The following is an 18,219-nucleotide window of genomic DNA, read 5'->3' as shown; positions in this document are numbered from 1 at the left end:
AATGTGTGGTTGTAGTATTGGTTTATTCCGACCACGCATTTCCCGGGTCTCGTCACTTTTTCCCCGATCCCTTACTTGTAATTATTTCCAGGTGTATGTAATTTACTTTCTCCCTATTTAAGAGTCCTTGTGTTTGTTGTTCAGTGCACGTTCGTCTTGTTTCATGCCCTGTCGGTTCCTGTGAGTTTTTTGATGTTCTTAGTCCTGATCTGTGTAATCTGTTGTAGAGTTTATTGTTAGTTTTTGTCAAGTTTAGTATTAGTTTAGTGTCGTGTTTCCCTAGTCTTGTTTTGCCCCCTCGTGGGTTTTGTTTTCCTGTTTTTCCCCTGTTTTCATAATAAATCCCTTTGTTGTTACGTCATACCTGTCAAGTTTTGGATTTGAAAATAAGGGAAATTTTCCGGCGCCCACCGCGAACAGTCCCACCACCAACCCAAACAAGCTCCAGTATTCCTTACATTTAAAGACTGGGGAGGGCCGGATAATATTTTTTAAAACTTAGTGCTGATAATTGTGTTAAAATTAACTAAACAAACTAATTAATTAGCAAGAAAACTAGTGAAACACACAGCTCTGTGAAAACTACATTTCATAAGTCACACTCATACTGTACATACTATACACATAAATTTGCATCTGTACAAAACCCAATGGCCTTAGGCTGAAAAGCCTTATTTTAACTTATTTTGCATTATACCTTAATGCCAAAATTATTTATAAACCATTCACTTTTCTTTGTAATGAGAACTGTCATTTAGAAAATGAAAATGCTAGATAGATGGGGCAGTGGCCCAAACCAGCCTCCCTTTCTGTTCTCTGTCTTTATTTTGTGAAGGCATTGGTGTTTTTGGTATTTTTTGTCTACAAAGTGTGCCAACAACAGCAAATTTAGTGTTTATGTTAACTTAGATCTGACCGGGAACATTTAATTCATTAGACAAGCATTGTAACGATAATAATGTGGATATTTTGTTGCTGTTTGCTTGCTAACTTGTTAGCACTTTTAGAACACCGACAGCAAATCATTAACCAAAGAAATACGTAAACAAACTTCCAAATTACTAATTCTGCGGTTTAACAACTGATATAATGTAATAAATGTACCTGTTAATGCAACAAACTTCAGACAGAAACTGTCGTCTTCGCTCTCCAGGCAGAGAGTGCACACAGAGATGATGCGGAGCGGGTGGGAAAACACGAAGTGGATTAGCAGAATCAGTGGATCTTTAGCGATCTGGGATTGGGAATGTTTTTTATTACTTTGCCCGGGCATTATTATTTTGTAATTACGCAGGTTAAAATACGGGAGATTTACGGGAAAATACTAATACGGGAGGACGGCGGGAAAGAAGGGTAAAATACGGGACTTTCCCGGCCAAAACGGGATACTTGACAGGTATGTGTTACGTCCGCATCTGGGTTCGTGTTTTGTGTTTCCCTTTTCCTGACAGAACGAACGTGCCAATATAGAACCCAGCGGACTATGGCCGAGGACCCAGTTTGGTGGAATGCCCTTACCGCTGAGTCACGTTCCGGGTTTGGGTTCTTTCCAGCACAGAAGGGACTTGATGTGCGGAGCTATGCCCAGAAGGTCCTGGACAGAAGGGCTTGCTTTTCTGACCGGATGGTCAATAGATACCTCCTGGCCGGCCTTGATAACCCGCCTCCTGTCTCGGAACGTGCAGGGCTCATTTCTATGCCGTTTTGGGAGATGGTGGGCCGTCTCGACCGACAGCAACGGAGGAGCAAGGAGGAGCTGACTGTCGGTCCGCAGCCATCGGGCCCCAGGGGTCTCATCACGGGGTCGATAAGGCTGGTGAGTTCAGTTCCCGCCTCTCCGACCCTGGGAGGCTCTCTCACATCTACCTCATCCACGCCTACTCCTGTTCTTTCCCCTGCACCTTCTGCACCCAGGAACAAGAAGAAGAAGAGGAGGAAAGATGTGGTGGCGTCTCCGCCACATCCTTCGTCTGTCCAGCCTCAGCTTCCTGTCCTGCCAGCCCAGCCACTTCAGCCGCCAGCGCGTCCAGAGCCGCCGGCGCAGCCGCCAGCGCGTCCAGAGCCGCCGACGCAGACGCCGCAGCGCCCAGAGGCGCCGACGCAGACGCCGCAGCGCCCAGAGGCGCCGACGCAGACGCCGCAGCGCCCAGAGGCGCCGACGCAGACGCCGCAGCGCCCAGAGGCGCCGACGCAGACGCCGCAGCGCCCAGAGGCGCCGACGCAGACGCCGCAGCGCCCAGAGGCGCCGACGCAGACGCCGCAGCGCCCAGAGGCGCCGACGCAGACGCCGCAGCGCCCAGAGGCGCCGACGCAGAAGCCGCAGCGCCCAGAGGCGCCGACGCAGACGCCGCAGCGCCCAGAGGCGCCGACGCAGACGCCGCAGCGCCCAGAGGCGCCGACGCAGACGCCGCAGCGCCCAGAGGCGCCGACGCAGACGCCGCAGCGCCCAGAGGCGTCGACGCAGCCGCCGCAGCGCCCAGAGGCGTCGACGCAGACCCCAGCGCTACCCCAGCCGTGTGCGCAGTCAGCGCAACCCCAGCCGTGTGCGCAGCAAGCGCCACCCCAGCCGTGTGCGCAGCCAGCGCCACCCCAGCCGTGTGCGCAGCCAGCGCCACCCCAGCCAGGTTTTGCCGATTTCGGCCAAGACTCTTGGACTCACCCTAAAGCCACCCAGACTCTTTCCCCACCCTCCCACCCTGGACCACCCCCTATGAACTCTGTTGTTCCCCCCCCCCCCCTCCCTTGTTTATTATTTTTGTTATCCCATCCTAACCCGTTTGTAATTCTGTCTTGTTTGCCCTTAATGTTATTTGTTATGTTTTCTTGGATGTTCTCTGTCTGTCAGTCGGTCTTGTCCCATGTTTAGTGTTCCCCCTTCGAAGGCGTCTAGTAGCCGCCTTTTGGAGGGGGGTGTACTGTCAGAATCCTGCCGGATCCTGTTGGTATTTAGATCTAGTTTAGCATGGCAGGGTTCTGACAGTACATATGTTCTATGTGGGAAATGTGTGGTTGTAGTATTGGTTTATTCCGACCACGCATTTCCCGGGTCTCGTCACTTTTTCCCCGATCCCTTACTTGTAATTATTTCCAGCTGTATGTAATTTACTTTCTCCCTATTTAAGAGTCCTTGTGTTTGTTGTCCAGTGCACGTTCGTCTTGTCTCATGCCCTGTCGGTTCCTGTGAGTTTTTTGATGTTCTTAGTCCTGATCTGTGTAATCTGTTGTAGAGTTTATTGTTAGTTTTTGTCAAGTTTAGTATTAGTTTAGTGTCGTGTTTCCCTAGTCTTGTTTTGCCCCCTCGTGGGTTTTGTTTTCCTGTTTTTCCCCTGTTTTCATAATAAATCCCTTTGTTGTTACGTCCGCATCTGGGTTCGTGTTTTGTGTTTCCCTTTTCCTGACAGTGCATGGCCCCGTATCGCTGCTTGCAGCTATATTTATTATTATTATTATATGATTACAATCATTCTATTTAGGGAATAATTTTAAGTGCCTCCATCATGTACTCCATGTATTTCTGGACAGGATTAAAGGATATAGTGTGGGGTTTTATTTATTGCATTATTCTATGAGTAACAAAATACCTCCACATACTCCATCATAGACTGTGTTTACAGAGCCGGCGCCAGACCATAACTTACAGGGGGGCACGTGGCTTCCAATGGGGGGCACGCAATAGCAACAATAACTTGCAAAAACAAGTTATTAAAACAACAAATACAGTGCAAGCACACACTCATACAACTGGTACAGACTGTCATCTCATTTCCCGTATAAAGTGCAAAAGATTACAAACTATGCGCAAAACTATTTTGAACTTGACCGCGGCGTGAGCGCAAGCTGCTGTGCTAGCGCTTTGCTCGACGCAACAACAAACCGCCCTTGCGCGGCGCAAGCCATTGAAATGAATGGGTTTCATAGCGCAGCGCACACCGCGTCCTAAAAGCCGCTTTACCAAAATCACGTCGTAATGCTGTTAACGGTCTATAGCCACACTTCACATTTAAGCTTACGTAAATTAAACAACGTTAACTTACCTTTAAAATAGGCGAAGACGCCGTGTACGAACATTAAACTTCCTTAAAACTGTCATGACTTCTGGGTGATCGATGGTGGTGTGTGGGGTATGTGTTTGTTTATTTACCTGTGGTGACGGTTCCTCATGTGTTCACTAAACCCCGCCCGCTCGTTTCGGCAATTGTTCACTGGTGGTGTCTTGTTTACTTTTCTCTTTATATATTCCACGCCGTCCTGTCTCTCGTTGCGCGCTCATTGTTTTGGTCACAGTCTTGCTACCCAGCCTTGTCTTGTCGGACGTTTCTGTGTATTCTCTCTAGTTACTCCAGGTTTGGTTTTCGGCGTCCAGAGGCTCGTCTTCACCCGGGATCCTCTCGCTTGTGGATTATATTTGCCATCCTCATTGACTCTGTTTGTTTTCCCGGAAACAGCTGGTTCGCTTCGTATTCACGCGGTACACCAGTTGCTTTCGGGTTTCTCCTGCTGTCTCCATTCCGTGAGTGGTGTATCCAGGTATCGCACATTGTGGATTATATGAACTCTATTGACTCTGATTGTTTCTCGGAACAGCTGGTTCGCTTCGTATTCAGGCGGTACACCAGTCACTTCCGGGTTGCGTCAGCTACATCTGCATCCGCAGTGGATTACCTCCCGTCTTTGAACTTTGGATTTTAGATCGTCAATTTCCGCCTTTCATCCACCTTCAGTCGTGCGTGTTTCATGCCCTCTGTCGCGTAAGGTGATTGTGCTGGTGTCTACGACGGTGAACGTGGGTGGCTCTCTCTCTTCAAGATCTGAACTGGACTATTTTCCTATAGTGTCAACTCACTCTCTCCTACTGCCGTGTGTGGTTCTAGAAATATTGACTTTGCTCTGCATCTATCTCTTTTCTAGATAAACATTGTTAACTTGCTATTGACTCCGAACCCTTCATTGTGACAGAATGAGCGCGCCACCAATGGAGTCAGCGAGTTCGGAGAGTTTGGAGGTGCAGACCGCCCTTCACCAGCAGGGGGCAGTCATTGAACAGCATTCATCCAGAGATTTCAGTATTCTGTCTGAGCAACTAACGCAGTTAAGCAAACGGTTGGACCGAGTTGCCCCACTCGGTGAACTTCCATCTTCCACCTCTGGGGGAGCCGCCTTGGCTGAGCGAGAGCCACACACGGCGACACCCCCTACCTATGACGGCGACCCTAATACCTGCCGGTCCTTCCTGCAACAGTGTTCTCTCGTCTTTGTGCTCCAGCCTCGTCTCTTCTCATCATCCACTTCCAAGGTGGCATTTTTACTGACGTTACTCACCGGGAGAGCGAGAGACTGGGGTATGGCTGCATGGGGGGCTAAGGCTCATTTTACGCTCTCTTTTGAGGCTCTAGAGCAGGAAATGTTGAGCCTATTTGACCGTTCACTCAAGGGGGACATGGCTGCGGCTGAACTGGTGAGATTACGGCAGCGTAATAACTCCATCACTGATTTTGCTATCAAGTTTAAGACGCTTGCCATTAGCTGCAACTGGAACGATGCCGCCCTAAGAGCTAAATTTCTCGAGGGTCTCACACCTGCCATTCAAGACGAGATTGCACTCAGGGAGCCAACGTCACTGGAGGCTGCCATCGACCTGGCTTTGAGGGTTGAGACTCGTCATCGTCAAAGAGATCTGCGCCGCTCTTTTCGCCATCTGCTATCTAAACCTGAGAAGTCTGGTTCTGGGATGCCCTCCGAGGAACCCATGCAACTTGGGAAGTTTCGCATCACTGCTGGGGAAGAGAATCGTCGTCTGTCAAATGGACTTTGCCTGTATTGTGGTAAGCCAGGACACATGGCGGCCACATGTCCGTTAAAAGGTTCCGCCCGCCGATGAATTTGGGAGTCTCGGTGGGCGCGTCGTCATTTAAATCTCCCGTTAGCAGTACCACACTACCCGTGATTATTAATTCTTTTCATTCACAGGCGTTGTTGGATTCCAGTGCGGAGGCCTGTCTCTTGGATGCTGGGTTGGCCAAGTCCTGGGGTATTCCTTTCATTTCTCTACCCTCTCCCTTGTCTGCCTGGACTTTGAAGGGTCAGCATATGGCTGTGATCACACACCGCACACCCCCTGTAAGTTTGTTTGTTTCTGGCAATCATCGTGAGGAGATTGAATTTTATCTCTTAGAGGATTCAGAATCGCCAGTCATTCTAGGGCATGACTGGCTATCCAAACATAATCCTCACGTTGATTGGCAGAACAACGTTGTGTTGTCTTGGAAGTCTTCGTGTTATGTTTCATGTCTTGGTCCTGCTCCCTCTCCTGTCTCTTGTTCTGTTTCGCAGGTTCCGGCTGTTGATCTCTCAGGGGTCCCGGCGGAGTACTCGTATCTGCATCAGGAATTCAGTAAAGCCCGGGCTACTTCTCTGCTTCCTCACCGGTCGTATGATTGTGAAATCAAACTCCTTCCCAACACTTCTCCGCCTAAGGGTCGTATTTTTTCCCTATCTAAACCAGAAAGAGAGGCTATGGATAAGTACATTAGTGAAGCTTTAAAAGCCGGTCTCATTCGCCGCTCCTCGTCTCCAACCGGTGCTGGATTTTTCTTTGTTAAAAAGAAAGACGGGTCTCTTCATCCGTGCATTGATTATCGAGGGTTGAATGACATTACTGTTAAGAATAAGTACCCCTTGCCATTAATGTCATCAGCTTTCGAGTTGTTACAGGGAGCGCACGTGTTTACCAAGTTAGATCTGTGCAACGCTTATCACTTGGTACGTATTAAGGAGGGTGATGAGTGGAAGACAGCCTTTAGTACACCCTCAGGACACTGGGAATATTCCGTTCTGCCGTTCGGGCTTTGTAACGCTCCGGCTGTCTTTCAGACCATGGTCAATGAAGTGCTGGGTGACATGATTAACAGATTTGTCTTTGTGTATCTCGATGACATTCTCATCTTTTCTCCCTCCATGCAGATACACACCCAGCATGTTCGCATGGTTTTGCAACGGCTATTAGAAAATCAACTTTTCGTTAAGGCGGAGAAGTGCGAGTTCCACAAGCAATCGGTTTCGTTTCTGGGTTTTGTTATTGCCGAGGGAGAGATTCGTCCCGATCCCGCTAAAGTTAAGACGGTTGCTGATTGGCCAGTACCCGACACTCGGAAAGAGCTTCAGCGATTTCTGGGATTCGCCAATTTTTATCGGCGTTTCATCAGAAATTTTGGTCAGATCGCTAAACCTCTTAACGCTCTCACTTCACCTAACGTGTGTTTCCGTTGGGATAGGGAGGCTCAGGAGGCCTTTGATGGTTTAAAGTCCCGGTTCATCTCTGCACCTGTCTTCTCTATTCCCGATCCGGCTAAACAGTTTATAGTGGAAGTGGATGCGTCTGATGTCTGGGTAGGTGCCGTTTTATCTCAGCGATCGTCTATCGATGGGAAAGTGCATCCTTGTGCCTTTTTCTCTCACCGGTTAAACCCAACAGAACGAAATTACGACATAGGTAATCGGGAGCTGTTGGCGGTTAGACTCGCTTTGGGCGAGTGGCGTCACTGGTTGGAGGGAACCTCGGAGCCCTTTCTGGTCTGGACGGATCACAAGAACCTTGAATATATTCGTTCGGCCAGAAGACTAACATCTAGGCAGGCTCGTTGGGCACTTTTCTTTGATCGTTTTAACTTCACTCTCTCGTACCGGCCTGGCTCGAAGAATACGAAGCCTGACGCTCTCTCCCGTCTGTTCGAGAAGTCTGATTCAGAGCGGACTGAGACCATTCTCCCGGAGGGGAGAGTGGTCGGTGCCCTCGTATGGTGTATCGAACAGCGGGTGAGAGAGGCCGGCCGGGAGGGGGAAGTTCCCGAGGGGTGTCCAGCGGGTCGCCTATGGGTTCCTGAGCGGTTACGTTCCGATGTCATCAGGTGGGGTCACGAGTCCAAATTTGTCGCCATCCAGGTATTCGGAGAACGTTGGCTGCCATCCGTCAGCGTTTTTGGTGGTCTTCTATGACCACGGACATCAGACAGTTTGTATTAGCCTGTTCGGTTTGTGCTCGTAATAAAGCATCTAATTTACCTCCCGCTGGTCTGCTTAAATCTTTGCCCGTGGCCTCCCGCCCCTGGTCTCATATTGCCCTTGATTTTGTCACCGGCTTACCGGCATCTAATGGTAACACTGTTATTCTAACTGTGGTGGATCGCTTTTCTAAGGTGGTTCATTTTATTCCCCTACCCAAGCTTCCTTCTGCCAAGGAGATGGCTCAGGTTTTGATCAATCACATCTTTCGGTTACACGGTATTCCGACTGACGTAGTGTCAGATAGGGGTCCTCAGTTCATCTCTCGTTTTTGGCAGGAGTTTTGTAGACAGATTGGTGCTACGGCCAGCTTGTCTTCTGGTTATCACCCGCAGACCAATGGGCAATGCGAACGGGCTAATCAGGATTTCGGTAGAACGCTTCGCTGTCTGTCGTCCCAATATCCGAATTCCTGGTGCAATCAGCTCCTGTGGGTTGAGTATTCTCATAATTCTCTTCCTGTTACATCTACTAATATGTCCCCGTTTGAACTTTCCATCGGTTATCAACCCCCCATTTTTCCATCACAGGAGCCCGAGGCAGCGGTTCCTTCTGCGTTAGCTTTCGTGCGCAGGTGCAGACGCAATTGGAGGAGAGCTAAGACACTTTTACTATCTAATTCCAGACAAACCAAAGCTGCGGCTGACCGTCATCGGCGACCTCCACCCCGTTACGTTTGTGGTGAAAGGGTATGGCTTTCTACCAAGAATCTGTCTCTCCGTGAGCCTTCTCGTAAGCTGGCTCACGGTTCATTGGGCCATACAGCATCTCTAAGGTCATTAATCCGGTGACGGTAAAGCTTAAGTTACCCCTTTCTCTTGGTCGGGTTCACCCTGTTTTTCATGTATCCAAGGTTAAACCTGTGATATTTGCTCGCAATAACCCTCCTGTCTCTGCCCCTAACCCTCCCGCCCCTCGTCTATACTGTTAAGAGGTTACTAGATTCTCGCCGCAAGGGCAGAGGTTTTCAGTATCTAGTGGATTGGGAAGGATACGGTCCGGATGAGAGGTCTTGGGTTCCGGCTCGGGATATACTGGTTCCTGATCTGATCGAGGATCTCCGTCGGCGACAGGGTGAGTCTCCCGGTCCGTCTGGTGCCGGCCTTGGGGGGGAGGCTACTGTCATGACTTCTGGGTGATCGATGGTGGTGTGTGGGGTATGTGTTTGTTTATTTACCTGTGGTGACGGTTCCTCATGTGTTCACTAAACCCCGCCCGCTCGTTTCGGCAATTGTTCACCGGTGGTGTCTTGTTTACTTTTCCCTTTATATATTCCACGCCGTCCTGTCTCTCATTGCGCGCTCATTGTTTTGGTCACAGTCTTGCTACCCAGCCTTGTCTTGTCGGACGTTTCTGTGTATTCTCTCTAGTTACTCCAGGTTTGGTTTTCGGCGTCCAGAGGCTCGTCTTCACCCGGGATCCTCTCGCCTGTGGATTATATTTGCCATCCTCATTGACTCTGTTTGTTTTCCCGGAAACAGCTGGTTCGCTTCGTATTCAGGCGGTACACCAGTTGCTTTCGGGTTTCTCCTGCTGTCTCCATTCCGTGAGTGGTGTATCCAGGTATCGCACATTGTGGATTATATGAACTGTATTGACTCTGATTGTTTCTCGGAACAGCTGGTTCTTTCATCCACCTTCAGTCGTGCGTGTTTCATGCCCTCTGTCGCGTGAGGTGATTGTGCTGGTGTCTACGACGGTGAACGTGGGTGGCTCTCTCTCTTCAAGATCTGAACTGGACTATTTTCCTATAGTGTCGACTCACTCTCTCCTACTGCCGTGTGTGGTTCTAGAAATATTGACTTTGCTCTGCATCTATCTCTTTTCTAAATAAACATTGTTAACTTGCTATTGACTCCGAACCCTTCATTGTGACAAAAACAGTGTCCTGTAGATTTGAAATTTCCACCTCAACCTCTAATCTCTGAGTTTGAGCCAGTCGGTGCATGAAGTCAGATGAAGCAGGCGGTGCTGGTTCTTTCTGAATGTTCTAATATCCATATTTTACACAATCCATGAAATGCCGTGAAAAAACACGTTGCTAGTATCAAGTCACAAATATGCTAAAGACGTAAAGACGCATGAGACGCTGCAATACATCCAATCAGAGAAACTGGTCTATTTTAATTAAAGAAAACACATATCCACTATATTTTCCTCAGTTGATTACATTAAAAGTCATGAAACATTCAATGTTTAATTTATTTTAATTATTCTTGATATATATTAAATTAATAAAAAACTTTGTAGGGGGGCACAACAACCTGTTTGGGGGGCCACGGCCTGCGAATGCCTCCCTTGACACCGGCCCTGTGTGTTTATAATATAGTTTGACTCCTACTCATAACATTACTTAAAGAAACAATCTGAGTAACTCATTTTACTTCATCCTAAATATTAAAAACTGATGCGCTTTTGTTGTTCTTTGCTTTTTTGTGTTTTAGTTTCTATTTCATGTGAAGCTGTTTTGAAACAATGAACAATTGTGAGAAGTGCTAAATAAATAAAATTGACTTGACATAGCGTCATTTAAATAACTTTACACAGAAATTAAAAAGAATTTAAAAGATACATAAAAGTCCATTTTAAAATATCTTGCTGATCATGAGACAGCTGTTGTACCTCAGATCAGGTGATGTTTCTCTGTCCTGAAAATGTATTGGATGTGGCATAGACACATCACTCTTCATAGACAAACAGCTGATCTGAGATGAGTCTGATCTCTTCTGATGGTCTGATCTATAACAAGATAATATACACTAAGTGTTTTCATTCTTAGTTTAATTTGCATCAAGAAAGATATTTAGAGCTATTTGATGATCTTATTACAAAATTAATTGATCATATAAACATGCAGAATATTATTTATATTAATGACAGTTTAAAAAAAATGTTTATGTCAAATTTAAATATGAAATGTGTAACTTGTAATTTACTTGTGTTTAGATTAAATATTTAATACAGACTTGAATACCTGACTCCTGGAGAATCATCTTCATCTCTGAATATTTGTGAATGAGCCATGAATCATTCAGTCACATCAGTCTGATCTCCACTGATGAATCTGATCAACACCACTAACTCTGAATGAATCTGATTCACCTCCACAGACTCTGAATGAATCTGATCTCCTCCGCAGATTCTGAATGAATCTGATTCTCCTCCACAGACTCTGAATGAATCTAATGAATCTATGAATCATAATCATGGTCAAAGGTTTAATACTGTTATAAATCAGCACAAAGTCTAAACCTCTGAGTCAGTAGACAAGCATGCTTTTTGTGTGTGTTTTAGTTTCTATTTCATTTGAAGCTGTTTTAAAACAATCAACAATTGTGAAAAGTGCTAAATAAATGAAACTGACTTGACATAGTGTCATTTAAATAACTTTACACAGAAATTATAAAGAATTTAAAATATACAAAAAAGTTATAAATCAGCACAAAGTCTCTGCACTGCTTCTGACAAAATCCATTCAGTCACTGAGCTTTAATAAATATTAGTCATGTTTTAAAAACGATAATAGATGATACTGTTTAGATAAATATAAAAGTTTAATTTTACTTTTAACTGTAAAAAAATTTATTAGAAACATCGAATCAAGTAACACTTACCTTCGTCAATCTATTTCTTCTCAAAGTGAACAAGGACACGTAAGTGACTTTCAACGAATGCAGACACATTAAAACTGTAAAATGGTGAGAGATTATAAAACACACCTGTTTATGACTAAAAGCAATAAGAGACCAAAGTACCAAAGTCCCTTCTGTGCTGCTGCTGGTGTAAGTATAAATGTCAGTATTATCTGATTAAAAAGGTTTATTGAATATAAATAAAGATGAAGATAATTTGGCCAAACGTTAAATTCCAGCTGAATATTTATGTATGAATGCATATGCGTGTAAATCAATGTTTGTGTGAAATAATGAAAATATGCACAAAAACACGTAGATAAATGAATTCATATTTATATGAAGCACTTACTGCTAGATGTACTGTATGTTATAAAGTTATTATACAGGCTACACACACACGCCTAAATGACAAAGTGAGACAGGTCGCACCAGTGACCTTTATTTAAAATCTTTAAAGGACAAGTTTGGTATTTTACACTTAAAGCCCTGTTTTAAGATTGTTTTTGGTGAAATAGAACGGTTTTGACTGAAATTTCGACACATGCGGCTGCCCCGAGAATTTTCGGATGTTTGTGTTTCATCTCACAGCTCTACAATGGGTTTAATGGTGCACTGGAACAATCCTTTCTAAAATGCATTAAACTTTCGTTTACAAAGACGTGAAACTCAGCTGTTTTAGCATTCGTTGTTAACTTGTGGACCTATTTTTCCAAACGCCTCACACCCGTATTTTCTTCCGCTTAGAGCTTGAATAATAGACACTCCAGCCCAGGTGGTGGCGCTAATCCCCCATTGCCAATTGCAAGAATAGAAACAAAGTTCCCGGGGGCGGAGTAATACCTCACAGCACATCTAATACAAGTCAATGGAGTTGGCAAAAACTATGATAAAACCTGTTGGAAAGCATCTTTTGCAGTGATTTTTGTGTGAGCATACCAGTGAACACCCCTGACCACTCGCTGAGTTTCACGTCTTTGTAAACGAAAGTTTAATGCATTTTAGGAAGGACTGTTCCAGTGCACCACTAAACCCACTGTAAAGGTAGGAGCTGAAACACAAACACCCAAAAATTCTCAGGGCAGCCGCATATGTCGAAATTTCAGTCAAAACCCCTCCACCTCATCACAAACAATCCGAAAACAGGGCCCCAAGTGCAAAACACCGAACTTGTCCTTTAAATCTTTTTTTTTACATTAGTAACTCAAGAAACAGACACATATACATGTTGTGTAATATGCAAATCATCCAACCATCATAAGCTAAGTATTATAACCAATTTCATACGCAATCCTTCAGAACATTACAAACCTGTGTTGTTATTTTATACTGCAAGTGTTGCTTTAATGCAAAGTATTATAATCACAAAGTTGAGAATATTGTTTAATAAAAGACACATATACTGTTTTGTATTAAAAAGTGAAGAGAGCTTTGGATACATGTATTAGACAGATTTTGATTGATTGAATACTTTATTGAACAACAACAATCCACATTAAGTGTTCAAAAGGATAAAAACACAAAAAGCCCATAGCCTTATTTCCATATTGTGGTCCTTAAGATATAAAACATAAGAAATACAGTACTCTTTGTCAGGATTTGCTGGCAAAGAACCCAAGCGCAGACAGAGATGGAGAAAACACTGATGACTTTAATTAAAACAAGAAAACAAAAACCCACGAGGGGGCAAAACAACATTAACAGATAATACAAAAACACTAACAAGGCAAGACTAGACTAAACTGTAAACAATGAGCTAGACAAGAACAAACACTAAACTTGACTCAACTGGACTGGATATTAGGCCTAAACAGGAACAATACAAACTCCATATAAACAGACGATCGAGCACAGGACAACAAACACAAGGGCATTAAATAGGGGAGCAAATCAAGAGGGGAACAGGTGACATGAATCAAACAATAATGGGATGATTAACGAGGAAACAAGGGGGCGGGGTCAGGAGACGAGACAGAAAGCACATGGCAATGAAAAAACAAAGCCAGTGCTCTCACACAAAACATTGGGCTGCCATGATCCTGTCACTATGACTTAAAACTGTGACTTGAAGACAGGACCATGACACTCTTTGGTGCATGATTTGCAGAAGAGCTCAGAGACAAAGAAACTTTGTCATATATATATATAAACATAGTATTAGGGCCGCCCCTAGTAGATGTCAGAAATCAGAATCACGAACAACAATCCTGGAGGTATTCACAAGACTTTCAGAACATAACTGATGTGTTATACAGAGTTATTACATGGCTCTCTGGAATGCTTGATTCTGATTGGTCAGTTGAGACATTTGCAGGTTCGTTCTTTTCGAATAATAACCGCTCCAAAGTAATAACGCATAGCCGGTACTACTTGTACGAGTAAAATCGCTCCGCGCCATATAAAGATTACTGTTTGGCGCCATCTTGTGACAAACACTGGACAACCACAATTAAGAATGGAAAATGTTGACATTAATTTTAGCATGTACGGAAAAAACAAAACATTTAAACAGTGGATAGAAGAACGAACAACGACAAGACACAGAGAGCTTACTGAGACTGAACTTGACAAAATAGAGCATGACAGCTACGAAGCCACCACACAAAAAATACAGAATGGGCATTAAAACTTCTCAAAGACTGGCTAAAAGAGAAAAAATGGAGACAGACAAGTATGAAGCAGAGGATCTTAATAAGGTATTACGATCATTTTATGCATCTGTGCAAAGTTTCGCAGAAGGATAAAAATGTTAATTTAAAACAAATATGCCAATAAAATGTTTCAAATTCATATTCATGTCCAGTTTTTTTTTTCTTATGTGGCAAGTAGCCGTGTAATAAGCGGGATAATGTAGAGGCAGCCGGTAGTTATCGGGAAATAAGCCCCTTCAGTCGCGGCTTATATCCCGATAACTACCGGCTGCCTCTACATGATCCCTTACTTATTCCTCCTGCAGCATCATGCACCAATCACTGCTAAACCCTGAATGGGTGTTTTCTGAGTAAAGGCCTTGCATCTCTCCTCGTTTTCAACATAACCTATAGGATTCATAAAAAATGGAGACATTAATACATAAATTACCTTAAACTGAAAAAAATTATTAATTTAATTAAATCAATTTTTTAAGGTAAGTGGTTGCAATCAATTTATTTAAGCTACATTTAAAAAAAAACATTAGTAACGTAAAATAAAATATAAAACTTTTGTTTAAATGTAGCTTAAATAAATTGATTGCAACCACTTACCTTGATGTGCACTGCTTCTTCCTAAAATTAAAAACAAATTAATTCACTTAAGTTGTATAAAAGGCTCTGACATTTCTGGGTGTCTGTCACTTTAAGACTCTTATAATGTGGGTACGATAGATGAAGTTCAGCCTACCATGTTGTGTAGCTTCTTCAGTCCCTTCTAAATGATCCAGCTTTCAATATTCATGTGTTGAATTACTGAAGAAAAGTAAGTGACTGTTTGTTGTGTTGTGTTAATGTTTCTATGTTGTATAATTTCCCTGAACACGTGCTCAGTGATGAGTGAGATTATAATTAAATGATTATAGTGATAGATCAATGTTTATGCTGTAAAACACTGTAGGAAATAATAAGTTAACTGATGTGAGTCTTCTGATGTATAAGTTATGTAGTAACATTCATAATATTGAGTTAAAAAGAGTTAATATCGTGCTGAGGAGACCATGTGTGAGCTGTTGGTGTAGTAGTCTTGTCTGGCCAGAAGATGTCGCTGTTTTCCTTCTGTAAACCATTTTAATACAGTTTCATGTATACTGGTCAGTAAGATAGGTGAAGCTCCTTATATTTCTCCAAAGAGTAATATCACTGTTTATGTAATTATAGATTATGTTTAAAGGGGCATATTAATTGGTTGCGTCCACGTTGGTCGTTATTGATTGGCTGTTAGCGAGTGTCAGGTCCCTCCTACCTTCAGGCTGCCAGTAACTGCCTTCCGGCTGTCAATGGCCACTTCCTGTTGCCAGCTGCCGATTTTTTTATCTGAATCCCTACTGCAGTGTTCCCCAAATGTTACCCTGGAGGGCCGGAGCACTAAAGAGTTTAGCTCCAACCCCAATTAAACTTACCCACCTGTGATTTTCTAGTCATCATGAAGACCTTGATTAGCTTATTCAAGTGTGTTTTGTCTGGGTTGGAGCTAAACTCTGCAGTGCTTCGGCCCTTCACCTCCAGGGTAAGATTTGGGAAACCCTGCCTTACTGGTTAGACTAGTTTGGTCCAGAATGACTCATTTGATGCAATACAATCAAAGTCTACGAGATGTCGCTCGTGTGCAGACTGTAACATGAATGAGTGAAGAATGAAAGCATCATCCCAGGCCAGCTAACAATTTTTGGTTGCCAAAACGTTTTCCTAACATTAGTTTTTTTTAAAAAAACATTCCCCTAACATTTTTAATGTTTGTTTTAGGTTAGCCAGGAAAACAGAACTTTAATTTTAGGTTAGTTTTTTAGACATCCCAACCTGCAAAAAGTCATTTCAGGGAGGTATCCCAAGAGTTGTGTCTTACTATATATGCTAAATATATTACTCAGATTGTAATACTGTGGTGTTTTCTTCAGAACTGTATATTATATATAGATAACTGTATATTGGATGTGCAGATGAATGAAATGTATAAGATAACTGATGGTGTTTTCAGATCAGATGCAGGGACACTGAGAAACATCAGCACCAGCACATTCGGCCTGTATCAGTGCACTGCGTCAAACATGAATTAAATCAATCTTCTGCTTACTGAATATTTCAATATTTATTTTATAAAAAATGAACAATACAACAGAGTAGAAAGGAGATAAAACAGCAGATTGAACTCATTATCTTGTTGATGTTTTCATTATGGAGACATTTCAATCATTCTGGAAGGAGTCTGATGAGTTGAATCAGGTGTTTTAAAACATTATGAAGGGAGGACACTGATCTACTAATAATATCATCAAAATATTCAAAAAATCTCTGTGTGTGAGGGAGTAAAATCAATATTAGATGTCTGTGATGTCCTCACTGAATGAAACACAGACCTGATTCAGTCCTGAAAATCACTGCATGAGATCAGAAACACCTCCAGAAATCACTGTCTGTTAACACAATTCACTTTATCATCCACAAATGTTGCTTAAAGCTTTATCATGCAAAGAAGAAGCCCAATGAAAACAAGATCCAGAAATGCTCTTCTGTCTGATTTCAAATGGACTGAGACAAAACTGTTCTGTGATCAGACAAATCAAAGTTTGGAAACTAAAGAGGAGAAAGATCGGTAACACTTTATTTTACGACCCGCAAAGTACCGCGTAATTAAACTGAATTTACAGCGTACCTATTTGTAAAAACGGTACCTCTACAGTACATACTTGTAGGTATAAGGGAATGATATTTTAAGTTTGGGGTAATAAAGGTGTAAGAATATGAAGAATTATAAATTATTCATACTCTAAGTATTTTATAACTACAGGGTACATATTGTAATATTACGTGGTGTGTAGTATGACTTAGTCAAGTCTATGGGGAAATTATGTTTTATTTTTTATTTTATTTTACTGTGAATTTTTCATATTGACTACTGAATGTTGTATACAGTCGATGTCTACGAGCCACATCGGCAAATAAATATAACAGCACATCACTGTTATTTTAGTAGCCTATATTACTTGCTTTTAATAACAAAAGTCCCGCTGATTTAATGTGGTTATCTTTTTTTTAAACAACTACAGGGGCGCGGGAAGTGGGGGTGCTGGGGGTTCTGCAGCACCCCCTGGTGGCAGAGATTTAAAAATGCGATGACAGTAAAATTATATCTCATAAATATCTCTTGATTTTGGTTTGTTTCTGTACAAAGACATTTTGTATGCCATGTTGGGTGTGTGATGAAGAGAGGGATAATTTTAGTAATTTTAAAATGATTTAATTTATTTCAGTGTGTATTAGCCAGATTCTATCAGATTCTGTCTTGACGACGTGATTGCATTCAGCCGATATGCTGTAATAGGCATAAGCACACAAGCACGCACACTCACAGCCACATACTGAACGCCGAATGAGTTTATCTATCAGCTTCGCAATGTCTCAAAAGAGAATTTTGGATTTTTTTCAATCACACAACGCAAATTCCCGAGGTCTAGTTATTAAGGTATGTATTGCTAATACATTTTTACAATGATTCGCATTGATTTACAATGGTCGCACTATATAAATAGCATTTTAGTTTGCATGCGTAAAAAGTGCATGCAACAATGAAACACATATAAAACGAACAAGAATGAACTGTGGAGTGTGGTTGGCCTATATTAGAAGGTCTACTAGTCTTAAAATAATTTAGCATGGTTTTAGAATATATTTTAATCAAAATATGTTGGCCCATTTTGATATTTTAAACATATTCCGATGGAAAAATGCGTCCAAGCTAAGCTAGGTTCAGTAAACGATTTTCTAGTTCGTCATCTTTTCAAAAATATTTAAAAATATAGCCAAATTGTTTTGCGGTGTTTAACGCACTTGTAAATGTT

The 18,219-nt window shown here is 42.9% G+C and overlaps 2 protein-coding genes across 2 annotated transcripts in view; one reads left to right on the top strand and one right to left on the bottom strand.

The window, feature by feature from the left end:
• Positions 1 to 18,219, bottom strand: part of LOC129438994 (protein NLRC3-like) — a 469,470-nt gene that overhangs the window by 99,733 nt on the left and 351,518 nt on the right. The gene's annotated exons all lie outside the window — the stretch shown is intronic.
• Positions 1,408 to 3,378, top strand: LOC141361377 (uncharacterized). The gene has a single exon (XM_073862475.1). It carries the CDS (start codon positions 1,484 to 1,486, stop codon positions 2,864 to 2,866), a length of 1,383 nt encoding a protein of 460 aa, XP_073718576.1. The 5' UTR covers positions 1,408 to 1,483; the 3' UTR covers positions 2,867 to 3,378.

This window comes from Misgurnus anguillicaudatus, chromosome 24 (assembly GCF_027580225.2).
Source record: "Misgurnus anguillicaudatus chromosome 24, ASM2758022v2, whole genome shotgun sequence".
Taxonomy (NCBI): Eukaryota; Metazoa; Chordata; class Actinopteri; order Cypriniformes; family Cobitidae; genus Misgurnus; species Misgurnus anguillicaudatus.
Note: the sequence above shows the minus strand (reverse complement) of the source record. Positions and strands in the feature narration are given on the sequence as shown.

Excerpts from the sequence above, each read along its gene's own strand:
- LOC141361377 (XM_073862475.1), top strand. The coding sequence starts at position 1,484 with ATGGCCGAGGACCCAGTTTGGTGGAATGCCCTTACCGCTGAGTCACGT.